A 21,260-nucleotide genomic window follows, 5' to 3' on the forward strand; every position below is an offset into this window, starting at 1 on the left:
AGGGCGTTAGCGTCACTCTGACGCAATATGGATTCGTCTCTAATGGTATTACGTAATGGATTACCTAACTGGATATTTGGATAGGGTTTCTTGCGTCCATCCTTGGAGCTACGTACAAACAACAATGATTTTCCTGAATCTAAAGTCAAGGACTCATTACATAAATATCTTACATAAAAATATGACGTATGTTGATTATGGCAACAATGACCTAGGTAGGTGTTGTGAAAATTAAGGAGAAACACATAATGGTATTTTCTTCCGAATTCAGAAAATTTTCACCGATATTTTTGTTTAACATAACAAAAAAAAATGATCCACATATCGCCATCTAGTGTAATATATCTAAAATAGTTTTACTGTCTACACGAAAAAATACAGCGACATCTGTTGAAAAATATTTATTATAATTCCGGTTTAAGTCGTTGCTGTTCCTAGCGCCATCTTGTAGAATATTTGTAAAACATTAATGAAACACGTATATTTTACCGTGTGCCACATAGATGGCGCTTTTCGAGTAAAAAAAGTAATAATTATATAGATGGCGGTATGTTGTACGTAAGTAGCAAGTCGTATGTATGTTAAAAAAAATATATTTGTGGGGTTGAGAAAGCAATTTTTTTAAATAATTTGCTAAAGTTGAATTAAAACTATTAAATTAGTCGGCACTATTATTGTCATTTTTAGACTGGACTGAATATTGGTGTGGTGGATACATTTTATTTAATAGCCGAAGTTGGTATGTTCTTAGTCCAAATGTTGCCAAACAAGTTTCACGCAACTCTGATTAGATAAATTTGTAATAAATAAATAAATAATTAAGAAAGAATTAAAAAGTATAACTCACCAGTATCGTTGAGCAGCCCATTGATATCTGTCGTCGACCCATCGGCCGACATTGCTGCAACAAGAAAGAGGAAATAAGTTTTTTATTCTTAATGTTTTTCCCACTGTATTTCATATTAAACTCGCCTGTGTATTATTACAACAGAGGCTCACTGAAAAATAGATAATTTTACTATTGTATACCCACTTTTAAACTTTTTACGAATATTCAGACTCGTTTATATATTAAATACATAGCTCTATTTCATTTCTAATACCAGACATCTCTCTCTTTGGGCATTGCCAATATTATAGCACCAAGATAGGATATTATTATACCTTATATTGTTGCAAAGCGTAGGCAGGTAACATATATTTTTATTTTCTTATTTCCTGGCATTAATACTATAACACTTGATCCTTTAGGAACAAAAGATTAACTATAGCTATATCGTATCAAAGATATTCCTATTTAAAAATATAATTACTATAGTGTTTAATTAAACTAAAAAAACAAGATTGGCAAGACAATTTAAATTAGCCATATGGTTGCTAAGGTACGAATTACTCAGTTACAGCCAACATTGCACGCAATGGCATTTTTAAAATACCGAAGCACAATGACAAAATGGCGTCATTAATGTTTATCTACAGATTATGTAATTGTAAATTTCTGTCATAACGAGCAGAGGCCGCGAGCAACGGCGCGTGGCGGATTGAGGCATGGTCATCTAGCCGGGCTTTTGATACCAAAAAAATGTTATTAAAATGTCTCGGACCGGCACTCGCTATGTTTATTGTTGTTTTTTTAAAGCAAGTGGTGAACCAAACACAGTATAGCAAACACTATATTTAAACACATTTGTATTTATTAACCGTGAATTTTAACTGCTGTAAATGAGATAGAATTGTGTTGTAATGGCATTTTTTTAGTATCATAAACTCGCGAGCGGCCACCTGAAATCGCTGAAATAGCGAAGCGATTGTCGCCCGTAGACATCGGCAATCGCAGATGCGCTGCCTACCTTTAATCGACAGAGGAGGGGATGCACAGAAAGAATATATTTTTCCTTTCTATGCTCATCCGGGAAATCCACTTCCACTTCCCATCCTTTCCTTATAAGAGAAAGGGTGGGAAGGGAAAGAGGACTAAAATTAGAACTCCGGGACGCTCACTCATCAGACGAAACGCGGAATTGCTTCCACTTCACGCCTGTCTTCTTTGTGCTCATGGTATTTCACCGGACGAGCCCGGCCAATTCCTGCTTAAATGTTAAAGCGGGCTGTACTACTGTTAAAATGATAATATTACGTAAGATATGATTCCATTTTCAAAATCATAACAAATGTATATCTCTTTTCTAGTTCTTCTTGTTAGATTATAAAAAAGGTAAAATGTAGGAATGTAAACATGTACTCTGCAAAAGATGACCACCATAACGTCATCAAAGACATATGTTGATACGTAATGTTTTATAACAAAAGATATTAATTTACAATATCAAGAGAAGTGACAAAAGTTATAACTATTATTAGTTATTAATATAATATTATACTGATGTAGACGTTAAAACATAACAAATCATAAATTATAGACAGATGAATCACAAGGACATAAGTCAAGATAAGTGCGTTAGACCCCGGAAATTAACGAAAGGTTATTTGGAGGAAAATTTAACATGCCACGAAATAAAGATCCATTCTAAAGGGCCAAGGTAAAGGCAGGAAAATGCGACACTACAAGTTTAGTCACACCATACTAAAATAATGTGTTCCTTGTCTTGAAATATAATAATATATTTTATGTGCTTTCTTAATTTAAAAGTTACAGTCAGTTTTGTAAAACTTGTAGAGTCAGTGCAGGGCCGGCGTAAGGATAGGGCGCCGTTGGGCGACAGAAAAAGGCGCCATAGTTCTCCGAATAAGTCTCACGTAGCCTAGTATTGCCTGGTAAGAAAAAGAGGGCGCCGTTTAAAACTCTCCCAGGTCCTGGTAGACCTTCGCAGACGGGGCCGCGGACGAGAGCGAAAGCGTGCCCGTGGTCCCGTCCCGATGCGTTGGAGGAACAGAGGGGTTTAGTGGGTATGCCTCCGCTATGAAGGAGTTTCCCACATAACTACCGCGTCCCCTCCGGGGCGCGGAGTATGCATAAAGCATTCCCCTCTGAAAAAAAAAGGTCCTGGTAGAGCTAAAACTGTTGCAGTGCAATAATTATTAAGGTACATAAAGAAAAATAAAGCAATGATAATCAACAAGAAAACAAATAAATCTATGATTGTTGTGGGAAATTGAATATTCCCTCGTGAATTGTACTGTGAGTTATAAATTACTAATGTGTACAGGGTGATCTGTTATACAATTACGGGTACCTCGTTTGATATCGCAAGCTTCGTTTGAATGTCGGTATGCGGATAGCGGGACTATGCGCCGTGTGGTTACAATTCCTGGTCATAATATTATCCCGTGCTATTGAATATATTACAACAGACTAACTGTTGCTGGTGACTTTGTCTGCATGGTATTAAAAAAACTTTATTTTCTTACCTACTTTATTTCATGACACAAGATGGATGACAAATCAATCTTAAAATGAACAAGAGGTTCAGATTTTAAACTTGTTTTCTAGAATAAAAAAAATCTTACTTAAATTTTATTTTTAATCCATTATAATTATTGCAATTAAATTAAGTTTTTGCAAACATTTTAAAATACGCACATTGCAAATTAATGACAGTCACATAATAGCAAAATACTTTTTCTCATCATATTTAGAGGTGAAGAACCTCACCTGGCAGTCAAGGACCGTTTTGTCATTCTTCGCAATGATTTCACAATTCATATAATGTAAGGAAGCTAAAAAATGTTGATTGTAGAATCGCTCGCTTGTATATTATTCACCTTAGATGATTAGAGCGTGCTTGTAAAATTCAATCGTTAATTAAGGACCTTAGAACTATAGTACAAAGTACAATCGTTAACAACAGTGATACCAAATATAATAAAATAAAATTCACTGATTATATATTCACAAAGCTTGATTTTATTTAACATGCTATGTTTAGATCGACAGGTAATTGAACAGTCTAACAATTGCGGTACTATTGAAATTTATAAAAAAATCATCTAAGTATAGGTTTGAAATAGTTGCGTGGTAAAAAGTATAAATTACAATACGCTGCAAAATAAATTCAATTGATAGAGTTTTTACAATATTTTTAGTGTTAAGATATATTTGGAATGAGAAATTGATTTTTAAGACTTAAAGTCTTAAAAATCATAAACATAATAAGAATAAAAACTAGTCAAATGTTGAATAAATTAGTAATCACCGCTCCTAAGTAAATTGTGAATGAACGTGAACCTCCAAATCTATATTATTAGAGTTACAAAAATAAATATTAGAAAAAAATGTGTACATTTAATTTACTATTTGCTAAGAACGAGTAAAGATTTTAATAACTGTAAAAGTTATCCCAACAAACTTGAATCATTATCTTCGTGACTGTACGATATTGAACTATTAATGAACAAAGTACATTGTGATATTTAATAAGTAACATACAATATGTTTTTATTCGTTATTTTAATATTCTTATATCTGCATATATAAAAATCAATTGCTCGTTAGTCTCACTAAAACTCGAGAACGGCTGAACGGATTTATCTTATCTTGGTCATGAGTTCGGGAGTGACTTGGAGATTTAGGGAAGTTTTAAAAGGTGAAAAAAATTCGAATAATTGCCGGGAATTAATTAAGTTTTTTTAATTCCACGCGGACTAAATCGCGGGCCGCAGCTAGTATGTTATAAAAAAAGTTATTTTCTGTTGTCATGTATCATTGTTACATCACTTTAAGTACTCATATTGAATATTGTATTTTTATATGTATTTATATGTAAATTAACAAAGACAAGAAAAACCGTTACTCTAGAGTCTAGACCATATGCAGAAAAAACGAATTTTTGTTTTGTACAGTAAGGACACATGCCTTGCAACTTTTACATTTACGTAAACTTGTTTTTACTTTACGAGTGTACTAATTAAGAGCTAAGTAAAATCTTAATTACTGACTTTAAGAAATATTTACAATGCTTTAATAGGTTTGTTACTGTTACCTGCAAAATATCTTTTTACTATTATGTTACAATCCACTAAAAAATAAAACAATATCTTCATATTTTTATTTAAGTACAGTCGCGTACAGTTTATGTTATTTTAGGTACACATTAAATTGTGCTTTCATCGACTTGTCGGGATAAATAACAGTTACTCAGTAATTACTTTATTTAAAACTGAATCTGTTTTTTTAACTACTATTAAAATGTCAATGAATTCATCACCTCTTTAGTAATAATCTTACTTCTTATTTATATTATAAATACGTATGTTTGGATGAATGGATGAATAGATGTTTGTTAGAAGGTATCTCCAGACCGGCTCCATGGATCTCGCTCCAATATTGAATAGATACAGAACATAGGCGAGAACAACACATAAACTACTAATTAAGTTTTTTTATACCGCGCGGACGTAGTCGTGGGCGACATCTTGTATTCTATAATTTTTTATATGACTTCGGTACAAAACATAGTTGTCTATAAAAATGTTATATTTACATTTCTGTCGTATGAAAAGTTATGCAACATGCAACACTTTACTGCACGAGTGTACAATGATAATAAAGTTGGATATTTTATTGTCAGCTTGTTCGAATCACGACATTGCTCTCTAGTCGGCAATAAAAGAAATCTCATCAGTGCAGCACGCGCTTTCGGCCGTAAAGTTATGACAGATGGCTAACAATGAGATAGTTTTGTAGAAATAATCAACATTTAGACCAGAAACGATTTTTTTCATGTACCATAACACTGTTATGGTAAATACCTATATCTGAGAAGTTCGCAATTTAAATATTATAAATAAAAAAATCTCCTTTCAATAAACTATGTTTGCAGCGGTTAAAGTATTTAATAAGGCCTGTCGTACACAATGCAACGCATAAATCTTCAAAACTAATATTTTAACGTACTGTTGCGAGCATCGCAGTGTACACACAACGTTTGGTTCGTCTATTCGGTCAATACAGTCGACCACATGTCAAATAAATAGATTTCTTGTAATCGCTGCAACTTTTCTTACGGACTTACTTGTTTATGGCGACGTAAGAACAGAATGTCGGCTAATGTATGAACCTCAATAACATTTTATTGCGCATATCGCCTAACATCTAAAATTCCCGTTGCGTAGATTTATATTACCTTGTGTACGAAAGGCCTAACTTACGTATAGAACGAAGAGCAAAGTTCCCAGTTCCAAAGTCTGAAGTACATGAATTGCTCTATGACTGACTAAGGTTCGAACTGTTTGAATTATTCTTGAACTTCCCTATATTAAAAACCATCGCAAACTTTGACTTTGGACGGTGACCAATCGTCATTGTATTATCTTTGCCTGCCATAATACATATATGACCTTGAACTTTGTAATTACCACATCCATCAACCCACGCGTCTCCATTGTCAGACTAACGTAGCATAGGTATCGTGAACACTATGATGATTAACATGTTTTATACTCACTATAAGCTTTTATATATAAGGAGGATTTATTAGTAGTAATTGTTAATATTTATTGTATAATAGCTTTTCCGGCAACACCCGCGAAATTAACAAAAAAACACAATTTAGTAGCCTATGTGTTCTTCCAGATTATGTTCTACAATTGTGCCAAATTTTATCGAGATACGTTGAGCCGTTCTGAAGATACCTTTAACAAACATCCATCGATCTAAACTGTCGCATTCATAATGTTAGTAAGTTATATTTTGTAAGAAAACCTTCTTAAATATTGATTTGACCGGGTATAAAAGTCAATTCAAATAATAATAAAAAAAAATCCGATAAAACAAAACACAAACGAAATATTCCTAGTAATATGATAACAGAGGCATCACTCAAAGTCTTTGTATAGTAAATATTCTTATCATAATTTTGTCGTTACACATGTTGACTATAATTTTGTGTACAATCTACAACAAAACAAGAATGAGGAAGACGGTGTTACGTGACAGTGTGAATCAGGTGCATTCGGAAGTACGAAAAGAAAAATAAGCGTAGTTAGAGGTCAATTATTTCAATTTGTATTCATAACAGCGAGCTAGGAACGAAGACACCAAATAGAGGTGAATATGACAATGACACATAACAATCTGTGAGGCCGTATTGTTGTCATTCTTACACTATATATACATTTTTTTATTTTTGATCGTAGTACGGTGAATAGCTAAAAATTCATTATGTCATTTTTGGGATAAATTTCTGTGTTATTCTGACTAAAATCTGAAGTAAAGAGGTTTATTCCAATAGATGTTATCAATAGACAAATCATGATGTAAATGGAAACTTATAATTTCGAAGGTTCTACACAGTATGTACTACTCCTCTATAGATCTATATCAGCGGACATATCTCCACTCCATCCTTACGCATATGCGAAAGAGGTATCCTCTTTCGATCCATCCAATCCATACTTTCTGTGGTCTTCCTCAACATTTGTAGCCATCTACTTCAAACTCATTACTTTATGTTTATGCAATCATCAATTTATAATTTAATTAAAATCATAATTCATTTTATTTAATTTCACTACAGTAAATCTTAACGTCTTTACATAAAAGAAGAACGTATAACCAAAATGTCTCTCTTTACCTTAAAGTTCCGCATTTGATGCTTGCTCTTAGGATTTTTTTTTGTTTATAAGGTAATCGCTGATGATTTGTCTTTGACAAAGATTCACATGCAAAAACTCTAATAATCTTCAAGAAATTTGCGTGTCAACAAATTGTTCGCAATGTTGGAAAAAAATAATCTTCTCTATAATCGCTGGGCGTATTAAACTGTCATTTCATTTTTTTTGTTACGTGCATTTAGTTTAAGTAGATATTATGAAAATGGATATACATATATAGTTTCAATTTTACTGCGCACATGTTACTTAATATTTTTTTATAAAATTTATACGCAGGAGATGCACAACTGTGCATAGCTTTAAATAATTCATGATTTAATATGAAAATTAAACAAAGTACAATTCCATCAATCAATAATGTCATGGATATTGAATAATAAACATTATTAAGATTATCTAAGATTATATCAGACGATTCCATCGTATTCATTACTTTGAATAAGGCAAATCTTACTAATATTATAAATGCGAATGTTTGGATCGATAGATGTTTATTAGAAGGCAAAACGGCACAGATGTCGCTGATTTTTTTATATCATAAGGTGGCAAACGAGCAAGCGGCCACCTGAAATCACTGAAATAGCGAAGTGACCGTTGCCCATAGACATACGCAATTGCACACGCGTTGCCTACCTTTAATCGACGGAGAAGAGGATGCACAGAAAGAAATTATGTCCTCTTTCCATGCGTTCTCTCATCCGAAAAGTCCACTTCCACATCCATCCATTCCTTATAAGAAAAAGGGTGGGAAGGGAAAGAGTAGTAAATTAGGCCTCCGGGACGCACACTCATCAGACGAAACGCAGAATTGCTTCCTATTCACGCCTGTCTTTTGCGTGGTCGTGGTATTTCACCGAGCGAGTCGGGCCAATTCGTGCGTAAATGTTAAAGCGGGCTCTACTACTGTTAAATTTGGCATAAATGCCTGGGTGAACACACATAGGCTACTTGTTATGTTTTTTTTAATTCAGCTATCTTATCTTAATAACATTAATAATGCGAATATTTGGATTGATCGATAGATGGATGTTTGTTACAAGGTATCTCGAGAATGGCTTAACTTATCTTGATGAATTTTAGCATGGATGTAGAATAAGTCTGGAAGAACACAAAGGCTACTAACATTTTTTTTTCTCCACGCGGAAGGAATCACAGGCGTCACCTATTATTATATAAATTACAATTAATATACGCAATGACATTAAAATGAACTGTTATGTAATCTTCTGCAGCATATAATTTACTATCCATAATATCTGAACTGTAGATTGACATCTTATCTTTAATAAGGAAAACGTGTTAGATAAACTGAATAAATATTAGCTTAGTTAATTAGAGAAATATTTATAGTAGTGATATAGTTCCAATTTATTAACATAAGTTTCTTGTTTAATGATAAAAGATATAATTTATATGTACTAACTAGCTGTCGCCCGCGACTCCGTCCGCGCGGGATTAAAAATAGATGTTGGCCGATTCTCAGACCTAGTCAATATGCTCACAAAATTTCATGAGAATCGGTCAAGCCGTTTCGGAGGACACGAGAATTTTATATATAAGATATTATAGACATTCTATTGTTTGTTTGCATTGAATAGCCCCCGAAAGTACAAACCGATTTAAAAAATTCATCCATTGTTTTAAAGCTATCTCGTAGTGAAATAGACTAAAAGACGACATTTGTTTTATTCCCGCATAGATAAAGTTGCAGACAACTGCTAGTCTAAAGGCAAAGTCAATTATAACTATAGATATTAGTGGTTTAGTTAATAATTTTTGTGCAGAATAATTTTTTATACAAATATAAAGCAAGCAAAAAATGTGAACATATTTATCTTCCATATTTCAAGTGTAACGAAATATTAAATTATAAAATACTAGCTCTCACCCGCGACTCCGTCCGCGCCGAATTAAAAAAAAAACTTAATTAGTAGCCTATGTGTGTTATTTCTGGTTATGTTCTACACATATGCCAAATTTCAGCAGATCCATGCAGTCGTTCAGGAGATACCTTCAAACAAACATAAATCCATCCAAAAATTCGTATGTATAATATTAGTAAGAAGTAAGATGTATCGAAACTTATTCAAATTTAAGGTGAATTTACCCTTTTTATGTGTCTTTAAGGCGAATTAGGAAATAAATTTATATTAACTTAAGGAAATTAAAAATTTCAGTATTGTTTTAAATATTACCGGGGGAAAAACCCGTTTTATTTATTAAAGTTAAACATTATGTTTTAGAAGCGTTTGTTATTTAAATAAGCAGATGATGTTGACGACGTGCTTTGAAAGTCAAATATTTTGGACTACGCGCACCTTTTAATTCACCTTTAAAACTTTTCCCATAGACTTGATAAGGAAAAATATTCTTTACTGTTTAGCTTAAAAGTTCAGAGAAAATATTAGAAAACTAGATACTACGAATCTATTGAGACGTATTTGAACCAACGGGGAAATGCCGCCAGCCTCTTGGGCACACTACCCTGCGAACGCTGCGATTTTGGATCGATTTTGTACATTATTTAGTTTGGTATAAGCATATAGTTTCTTTTATATAGTATATATTATTAGATAATGTCATATTTTAAATATACAAATAGAGTTAAATTGATTAATAATTTGACAATTTTTATCAACATTTTAACTTAGATACCTAACAAAATTATCAATAAAACTTTTATTTTAACCTATTTGGAACCTCAGAAATAAATAATTAAGCATGTTTTTATATGTAGAATATATAAAAAAATTACATATGTACATTACCTGTTCTATAAACCGTGCAATATTATCAATAAAGTCGTTAATTCTTAGATTTTGATTTTTAATGTTTTCCGATAATTGTTTTCAAAGTCAATAATATTAATAAAACAGCTAATAACTTGTGCTAAAGTCGTCAATGGGTGCTACTTAACAGGAAATAACGCAGTAAAATCGTTTTAAAATGCAAGGGGAAAACCCATTTTATCTATTAAAATAAGTTAATTGCAATGTTTCGATTGGCAAAGTTAACATGCAAGTTGACAAAGAAATGTCTTACAAGCTTTGCTTAGGAATACACAATGTAGTAGTACTTATGTTATTTTAATGAACTACGACCTTACTTAGAAAGGTAATCAATTTTCCGATAATATAATATTACCACGTGTAAGGATGTTATTCTATTTAAGTCATTATAGAAGAAGACTACCCGATTGACAAATTCTATTGTAACCAATATAGCTTAAACGATTGAACTGTTTTTAACATGTGCGGGATCATTCGATTCTAATTCTTCGCCTGAGTTTCAAAGGGTTACATAGAACTTAAGATATGTGTGAATTCAACGAACCCGCACTTAGCCAGCCTGGTAGACTATGGCCTATTTACCCCTATAAAAGTATGACATAGAACTTGTTTTTATCTTTTTTTTTTGTTCTACTATCCTAATGTATTAACATTGTCGTCTGTTATTTTTCATGATTGTTGCATTGTCACGATTCTTAGTTCGCTGTTGTATTATTTACATTACAAAAGATAATTTTCCAAGAACGAGTCGATGAAGAATAATTGTTTTTCAAGCAATTAAATTACTTTGGCCTTGAGAGTGAGGCTTAGCGCGGCGCAGAGATAGTGTATTGATAACAAAACGATGCCGCAGTAGTGTTTTATTTAAACTAGTGCATTATAACAGTTATTGATCTTCTAGTCCTAGAGAAATTGAGCTACATGCTGATTCATAATACATATTCCTATTATTAGGGAGATTTTACATGTACTCTGATGTGAGTATTAAAAAACATACTATAGCTGTCGCCCGAGACACCGTCCGCGGGGTATAAAGAAACTGAATTAATAGCCTATGTGTTCTTCCAGGCTATGTTGTACATCTTAATTTGATCGAGATACCTTATTACAATATTAGTAACATAGTAAAATTGCTGTTTTTGATGCTGGATGATAATATCTAGGAATACAAATGGACTTATACCATTAGTGGACTTGGACGTTAAGTTTCATCTTGAAAGTGGTACATTATCTTAACGACATTTTAAAAACAGCGGAATTAAAGTTGAAAAATAGAGACGGTAAGGACCTAAGCACGAAGGGGAACAAATAATAGAGGGTTTGTCAACCCTTCCAGACGCGAGGGATTTCAAAAGGGAAGCTTTATTTTCTTATATGTGGAATGGATCTTTAATACCTAACAAATTGTTTTTTTTTACAGTAATAATATAATTGTGCATATATTATTTTTATGTATGTTTTTTTCATTAATTCAAGCCCTGAGCCACCGACTACTATTAACTGGTATGAATTACGTTAATATTGTAACGTGATTTAATAGTAGTAAGAGCGTTGGTGGCTCAGGGGTTAAGCACTTGACTTGCAATCTGTAGGTTCTGAGTTCGAATCTATCCATGTCCCATTGTGTTTTTTGATTTTCGATTTATCCGACATTTACGGGATTATTGTATCTTTATCCGACGTTCTTACGAAAACATCGTGATGCAACCAACCTGCACTGGTCTAGCGTGGTTGACTATGGCATAGTCACCCTTAACTTATAGTAGACTCAAAGCCCCTCAGTGGGAACTTATAGTGAACTAAAATACATTTATTAGTAAGAGTTCATAATAATGGAAATAAGTAATTTCTCAGCTTATAACGCCTCTCTAACAATTAACGCCACAATAATCCGAGCGGTATAATTTTATCAAATGATAACTGGATCAAGTGCAATAGAATGCAGTATATTATCGATAACACTAAGCCTTTTATATATACCACTTGTGGTTAGTATTTGTTGAGTGTTTGATTTATCCCCTGATAAGTATCGCCCGCGACTCTGTCCGCGCACATTTAATAAAAAACTTAATATGTGTTCTTCCAGACTATGTTCTACATCTATAAAAAATTCAGCCAGATCTGTTTAGTTGTTCCGGAGATCTCAATCTAAACATTCGTATTTATAATATTAAATAAGATGTAAGTAGTAATGAAAACTAAAATTTCCCTATCATTACGATATTTTAACCAATTGATTCAAAGAAATGTACTGGATAAAGTGAATTTGCGACACATCCGAAGATCCAAGGTAACAATTAATGTTTTAATTATCTGAAAGTTGATGTATAGTTTCTTATAAAACTGACTACGATAACGTACTGCCCACGAAGTGTAATGCCACGACCTTTTGACCTTAGCGTGCTTTTTCGCAAATTGCCCATTTGTTAACCAAATGATATCTCGCCACGCCCAAGCGTTTCTACCAGTAGCTCGGCAATTTACAAATTGGTGTAATCAAAATAAAATCTTTTATAATAATACTAGCTGTCGCCCGCGACTCCGTCTGCGAGGGATTAAAATATTAAATAGCCTATATGTTCTTCCAGACTATAAATTCTATATGTATGCCTAATTTCATCAAGATCAGCCGTTCCGGAGATATCTTCAAACAAGCATCCATCCATCTAAACAATCACATTTATAATATTAGTAAGAAATCAGATAATGGATATCTAGATTATATTTCTTTTTAAGCCATCAATCCAATGTTTAAACGCAGTAAGTAAATATGCGTATTGAGTCTGTTCATGAGTGCATGTCTATTACATTTGCCTATAACAATTCTTCGATAGACATAGGTAATGCCAATACTTTGCATACTATATAGTCTCGTATTTACCGCATGCCTGCCGTTCTCACAAAGTTATAGACAAACATGACCTACCTATTGCCACTTCAGACTAATGTTTAAAAAAATATTAGCAGATTTTGGTTAATTTACTATTATATCTTGTACCATTCCAACTAAGCTCTATGCTTGTGTATACTTACGACAATAGTCGAATGGCGGGATTCGAACCTTGACCACGCGATCGAAAATCCGTACCCTTAACTATTACGTTATTGACTCTTCAGTTATGTCTATTCAAAGTCAAGATAACTAGAGCTGAGATCTTTTTAAAACTTCTTTAACATGAGGAATGCTGACAAGGGACAAGTTTTAAAGTCCCAGTGATAGTTACAAAGGGAACGATATAACTAATTCGATAGCTAGTTTAAAACAATGTGTTACAAAAATGTCAACACAATGAGGACAGTAATACTCGTACCTAACACGGTCAACATCTTACCAAGTGACTGTCGTTTGTTACACAATTTCGTATCATAGGATTAAAGTGTGCATTGCAAAGCTCGTCGACCTTATAGCCGTAGAAATATCTAGAACAATTTATTTATAGTCTAACAGTGCATTAGATAAAGTATTGTTAAATGAAACGTTGGCTATTGGAAACATGGAGCTGCGACTCCGACCGCGTGGAAATTAAAAAAAAACTTAATTAGAAGCCTGTGCGCTCTTCCAGGCTATGTTCTACGTTTACGCCAAATTTCAGCCAGCATGAACCCCTTTTGGAGATAATTTCTAACAAACATCATACATTTATATTTTAGTAAGATTAACTTACTAGATAAATTTTAAGGTTTGCTTTCTATAAAAAGTGGACCTTTAGCAAACGCGAAAATAAAGCGCTAAAATTCTGTTTTAAGTATTATAGTTTCAGTATTAGAAATGTTTTGCGAAAATTAAGATATGTTCTTCAGTGATCAACTTGATAAATAATATTTTATCTTTATTTAGAGCCATTGTCATAGTGAATATTCAACGCACGATAACAATATTTACGTACTAAAGCGAGCTAAGCAACTATAAAACATACGTAACACATAAAGTGTGATTTGCAGAGAGACATTTCCTATTTGTCCTGCACTTGAATATGTTTGTACCAGGATGCTTGTGGTTCTTCAGCAAAGAAGTGGGGTATACATACTCGGACATACATGTTTTGCACCAAAATGGACTTACCTGGAAAACAAAGAAATTTTGAAATTAGAACAATAGAATATCGCATAATGGTTTTAAAATTTAAATATCGAATTTAAACTTTATTTTGAATTTAAAATTTAATTTTATTGAATTTAAATTTTTTATTTTTTTAACAACATTATTATCATTATATTAATACTCAAAGTGAATAACTTGCTTCTCAATTTTCGGAAATTACACAAATAATTTTTTAATAAAAATTAAAAAAAAAAGCTTATTTGGATCAATGAGCGATATAGAAGCCAAAATATAGACTAATTTCTTAGTAAATTACTTTTAAAAATAAAAAATACAGTAAATGTCAACATTAAAATGACCGATTTCTTTTCGTTTGTAATTTTCGTGTATGAAATAACAGGTCGTATTAGTTCTAATTAACGTTTTTCGTTTCGCAACATTAGTAGCAATATTACCAATAACGTGTTCTCTTGTTATTGTTCTATTTTGGCATATTTTAAAATTTGTATTTGTAGTCTTTAAACTGAATTAAAAATGTATTAAAAAAACAGGAATGACAAAAAATAGAGGCGACTAAAGGTCCGATCAGACGAACAGGAGTGGAGACCAAAGTAAATTTTTATTGCAATAAAAACTGAGCTTTGTATGATTGAGTCAAACTTTGATCTTACTTTTCACGTCTTTTATGCTCGCTCCGCCCCGGTTAATGTGAACAGACCCTTACACAACAACTGTGGAACTTTACTATACTTATTCATTTATCTTATTTTCATTAAAAAATATGTTTGTTGATATAATAGTTAACACTTTGTATTTAAGGTGTGAAACGTAGGCAAAGGTAGTGTAATAATTTAATAGCAAAAACGTAGTCACGCGCAACAGCAATGTAAGAAGGAAAAAAAACGTATGCTTTTGTTAGCCAGCACTAATTGCCTTTGGATATTATGACACGTATTACGAGATAGGAAAATGACGTCCGTAGTTTGTTTTTACTTGACCATTCGCTGTACAAATAACCATTAAAAATAACTAAGTCACTAAATATAAGTAATCACTTGTTATAATTAATTTCTTGACAAGTTATAAATATTTAAATTATCACTTATTCATCTCATTATTATAAACATAATTATCGTGGGTTTCTGATATCAAAATCTCTGATGACGATTTTATACAGATATTTTGACGTCAGAAACGCACGGTTAGTCAACTACAAACTAATGTTTTCTCTAGGGATATGAAGACTAAGCTTTAAGATTGATGCGATTGCCTAAATAACACTCTCACTCATGGCTACTTTATTGCAATTGAATTGAGAAAAGAGGCGACGGTTTTTTGGTTTATGTTTTTCAAATTCTATGTTCTTTGAGCCTATAATTGAATAAGCCAATTAACCGTTGACATAAGTCAACTGAAAATATGCCAAGGTGCACTGTTGAGTATAAAGAAATCTTTCTTTGTTGAGACTTGGTTTTCTAATTGGATCTTAACGAATATGAAAACGATATCTATTTAAAATCTTTGACAATGTAACTTCAATCGTATTTATAATATTAAATACCTAATCTAAATATTAATTACCGGCGTTCTAAAGGGAGGAGCGTCGGTGTCTCAGTGGTCAAGCACTTGACATGCAATCTGCAGGTCCTGGGTTCGAATCCCGCCATGTACCAATGTGTTTTTCGAGTTCCGATTTACATATGTACATTTATCCGACGTTCTTATGTTGAAAGAAAACAACGTAATGCAACCTGCACATATCTGAGAAGAAATTCAAAGATATGTGTGAAGTCAGTCAATCAACCCGCACTTGGCCAGCGTGGTTGACTATGGCCTTATCACCCTTAACTTAGGGTAGGCTCCGAGACCCTCGGTGGGTACGTATAGTGAGCTGATGATGATGTTCTAAAGGAATAGAACTAAGAGGTCACAAAAAACTACAACCTCGGTACTATGTTATTTTTAAAACGTTCAGTAAAAAAATGTGAACCTTGTGATGCATTGTTTTTGAACATCACATATTATATACGATGAATGACCATTGAACCTAAAATATGTTTTAACAATTTCAAGGACAAATTGAACGAAGTATAAAAACATTTTTTCATGCACGAAAGTTATAATGTATACGATAAGAATCTTACGATTAATAATGGAATTGATTAGTACGTGAAAAGGTCAATGTTAACGACTTAACTAAAACTAGCTTTTCGTTTAGCAACAACACAAACTAAAGGTGTGATTATATTATTTATACATTATTTTTAATATATTATCTTTTGCTACTATGCGCTACAAGTTTACTGAACCTACTTTCGTATCTACTTGTGTATCTTATTAATATTCCCATATCCATGTCGTATCATTTTCTAGAATGGTGGCTCCACATTATGCTTCGTAGCTTCGCGAACAAGCGTAAACGTGAATGAAGATGGTTTTCGCGAGGTTCGCGCCCCTCTGGCGCGTTATTCGTGGGTAATTCATCCAAATTCACTCGTGCGGGTCTATTTATGTTTATTCACTATCTTCCTGTGTTTTACACAATATGGAATATATTCTTGTATTGGTTATCTAATTAATGATATCTTGCTAGAAAAAAAAGGAATTGCAGCAGCAGTTTCCACGTCTAGTTCGTTGTGGGTTTCACGAACGAATGTGACAATCCCGCGAATGTGGTGGGTATGACCAGTGTCGTGAATTCACGCCACTAATGTAAAATCACCATCAAATAATTAGTGAACAATAATGTAGTTATACATTTGTGACGATGGCTAAAATTCACATGGAACTAAAATTTAAGGAAAATCGCATGAAATTTTTTTAGTATTAAATAGAATTTATTTTTTAAACACTTGAGATTTATAGCATCTAATTAGTGTTGGAATCATTGTATCATTGCTTCTATTGTTAAAATTATTTGTAACAAAAAGTCACGTGTACAGAAAGAATCGTGTTTTACATAAAACTATCAAAGATTTTACGATGTTATTCGCTAGTGTAGTCTTTCCTTTATATTTAGTAGTCAGGCCAGTTCATGAAATTAGACACAACTTCTATCACGACCGTTTTATCAAAAAGTTTCGCAACTGTTTTAACATAATACTAAGCAAACTCCGACTTTATAAGGTTATGTTGACAAACACGAGACGTTTTTGTCTTGCAACCAAAAATTAATTTAATATTTAATCATAAATGTTGTATAATTTCTCGACAACCATAATTATAATTAAAGCTATAGCAGCCGTCTTGTCTCCGAAGACATTTTTTTTGCTTGAGTACATTTTTCATATTTACCAGTGGTATAGCAAGAAGGTATAAGACCATTGGTAGATCAGAGGTTGAGCACTTGACTTGAAATATAATTTTCGATTTACATGTATGCATTTATCCGAAATTCTTACGGTGAAAGAAAACATCGTGTAGCAAACTGCACATATCTGCAAAGAAATTCGAAGATACATGTGTGTGAAGCCCAGCAGCCCACAATGGGACTGCTTGGTTGGTTATGGCCTAGTCACCCTTATTTTATGGCAGGCTCCCCCCCACCCCCGCCAGAGTGGGTATCCGTCCATTAAGGCACCGCATCGACGATTGCTTGGCGATTTCTATGGATAGTGTTCGCTTTGCTATTTTCACGAATCCGGTGGCTCCTTGCTCGTAACATTTTATACTATAAAATGTGCTAGGAATAAGTAACGCATACCATGGCAGATATCTGTGATGTACGGTGAAAATGAGTCACCGTTGAAAACTAGATTCCAATAGAATTTGATAAAACTTAGCTTTATATAAATCAAAAGTTACTTTAAGGTTACTTAGTGTATAAATGCGGTTGGTAAGCAATTAAGATAAAACGCAAGGAGTGTGCATGGTAATTAAAAAAGTAAGCATATGTTTAGAGATTCTGCGGTTTTGCAACAAGCTGCTGCATACTCATGCTGCATTCGGATCGATACGACTGTCTGAGAGCGAGTTGCATTTCCAATTAGGGTTGTACATAAAATCCTAATTCATATCAACATGAAAAACAATACGTAAATTATTCATAAAAAGACGACAGACAATTCGGTTAAATGTAGAAATTTGTTAGAGTTTGTAATTAGTCAAAAATATTATACGATGTCTGTAATTTCATACATTTTACTAATTAGGATCATAAGAAAACCGAAAGTTTCAATTGCAATGAAACGTAACTTTTAAACTCCATTTCATTTTTAAATATATTGAAGAATATAATCATTGAATTAAAATTAAAATAACAACCTTGGCTCTTACAACATCTCTATGAAAAAAACAAAAAAAAATCCAGCGCATTGAACTTCTGCAAAGTTGCGATGCAACGTTGATACGAATTAAAAACGAGCACCTAACGAAATGCTTTTTTTCCCTTTAAGTACTCCAGCTATATGTCGCAGTTGCGATAAATTGCCAGTGCATTAAGATTAATAAACTTGTTTTTTTTTCCCACCTTATAATTTATCAAAGTGTTTATACACTGAGGGAGATTAGCTCGAAGTTTACATACAGGTGGGAAAAAATCTTAGTATGATCTCTCTGTGACTTGTTCTACCTAGGGATAAAAGTAGGACATTGCCACTCGTCATACTGACAATAATCCACGAGTCACAATGTCTTACTGTTCGTAACTCGCCATGTCCGATGTGATATACGTAATGCACCTCCTTATATTTTTAACCAGCAATGAAATCGCTTTAGATTTGATGCTTTGATCAAAATAAGCTGTTTAACATTTGCTATAATTCAAGATATAACTGTTAAGAGCTCAAACACATACAATAAAACTCTTATGTCATGATGTGTGACTTGAACAAATTAAAGGGAAAAGTCTTTTAGAGTTATAATTCAACTAAACATTTCAAAGATATGTGTGAAGTCAACCATCCCGCAGTTGGCCAGCGTGGTTGACTATGGCCTAATCACCCTTACCTTAGGGTAGGCTCTGAGCCCCTCGGTGGGGACGTATAGTGAGCTGATGATGATGATGATGAAACATTTGTTCCCAGTATTTTTAAGTTACATAGAACGCATTGCAGAAAACTAATTAGAATCCTTTGGTGCTTTCGTTACCAAGTCTAGTGTCAGATTGATTCGTGAACGGACATAAACGTTAACTTTTTAATAAGGTTAGTGTTGCGGCGATACACCGGCAGTGTCGGACTTTCTTCCTAACACTACTTACATAGAGATTAGAATAACTACTGTAATACCGCTTACTTATAGACATTTCATCAATATTAGCATCTGGTAAGAAATATCACTGAACAAAATTGCGTTTGTAAAACAAGCAATTACAGCTATTTTATAGATAAAGAATGACAGGTGTCTTTATAATTTTCTATTAAACGCTAAATTTCCTCGTTCTTGCTTAAAGTTGCGTAAGTTTACTTTCTGTTTAATCCAACGATAGTCTAGTTAAGAGTATCGAGCCTGTATTCGCACGTACATAGGCATTGAAAAAGTAGGTCTATGTTCTTACGCAAACTAATGTACTGGTCAAACTTGCTTTGATCGGTAGCCCACAATCAATAACACACGTTAAGGTTTCGATAGGTGTAATTTAAAAAGAAATATAAATTACTTCTTATTGTTAAAGCATTCAAAGATATTTTTTGCAATTACTATTTTTATTCGACGTACTATTTACGAGGATAATGATAACGGAAGAGATTAGAGTTCAATAAAAACTTAAAAAAAACTATTTTATTCATGTTTATTTAACAGATAAAATTAATATTTCATAGAAAAATTCGTAAAATAAACTAATAAATAAGATTAGCAAATTAACATTCATCCATCAGTGTAGTCGGATATCCACTAAACTTAAAACATTTCTAAATATGTTTTTGAGCACCGATTACAACCTTATTACTATAAAAAACAAGTTTATATGTTGAAGTTGAATTGGCTTAATACTCGTAGTATGTCTAAGGTAAGTGAAAGTCGATCCTAAATTTCCAATTCAGGAAGAAATCTACTACGAAAGCATACAAAACCCGGATAACAAATGAGCTATCGTAATTGATTTGGATGAGTAGTTTACGCGGGCACATAAAAGTATGAATGACACATTTTATCGCACTCTACAAATTCCATCAACTTCACACAAACCGAGACAATAAGCATTGACGTCAAAACACTAAAATTTTCTTTTTTGCTCTGACAAAATATTCCTGTTAATTTTAAAATGTAAGTACGTCATACGTAATTATTTACGCACATAAAGGTATTTATTTTTAAACACAGCTACTTAACTGGCACAATTTAATCTTACTAATATTATAAATGCGAATGTTTAGAACGGATCTCGATGAAATTTGTCATACATATAGAACATAGACTAGAAGAACACATAGGCTACTAATAAAGTTTTCTTATAATTCCGGACGGAGTCGCGGGCGACAGCTTGATTTTAATATACAAACTTAACGGAATTTATAATAAAATCTAAAAGAAAATACTCCGTGCCTAAAGTCCATTGTTTTCTAACTAGTTTCATTTTAGATCGTAATGAATAAACGCCTTATAATATTAGTAACGGAATGAAGCTTTATTAACACAAATAAGAGTGTAAAACAATCTTATAGTTATGACGCAATCTACAGTACTAATATTCAGACGTAACTGTACTTGTTGTCCTGTATTTTAACTGATTTGAGTATTCACTTAAAGTTTCCACTACCGAAAAAACCGTAAAAAACATATTTTTATCCCACTTATTTTCAAAGATAATCAGAGAGAAAACAACAGCGTTCTAAACCCATAAAACCAGTAAACATTGTTCAGTTTCGCGCACACGAACGGTCAAGTATCAGTCGACAGCTCCTATGTCAATATTA

The 21,260-nt window shown here is 32.9% G+C and overlaps 1 protein-coding gene across 2 annotated transcripts in view; it reads right to left on the minus strand.

Annotated features, from left to right (window-relative positions):
- The window catches only part of LOC106120481 (uncharacterized), a 153,277-nt gene that overhangs the window by 70,847 nt on the left and 61,170 nt on the right, over positions 1-21,260 (minus strand). For both annotated transcript variants that reach the window (XM_013315837.1, XM_013315844.1), the window contains exon 2: positions 848-901. In XM_013315837.1, the coding sequence (XP_013171291.1) occupies positions 848-901 (54 nt within the window). The remainder of the gene's footprint in view (positions 1-847; positions 902-21,260) is intronic.

The sequence above is a fragment of the Papilio xuthus genome, unplaced genomic scaffold (genome assembly GCF_000836235.2).
Source record: "Papilio xuthus unplaced genomic scaffold, Pxut_1.1 DF829129.1, whole genome shotgun sequence".
Taxonomy (NCBI): Eukaryota; Metazoa; Arthropoda; class Insecta; order Lepidoptera; family Papilionidae; genus Papilio; species Papilio xuthus.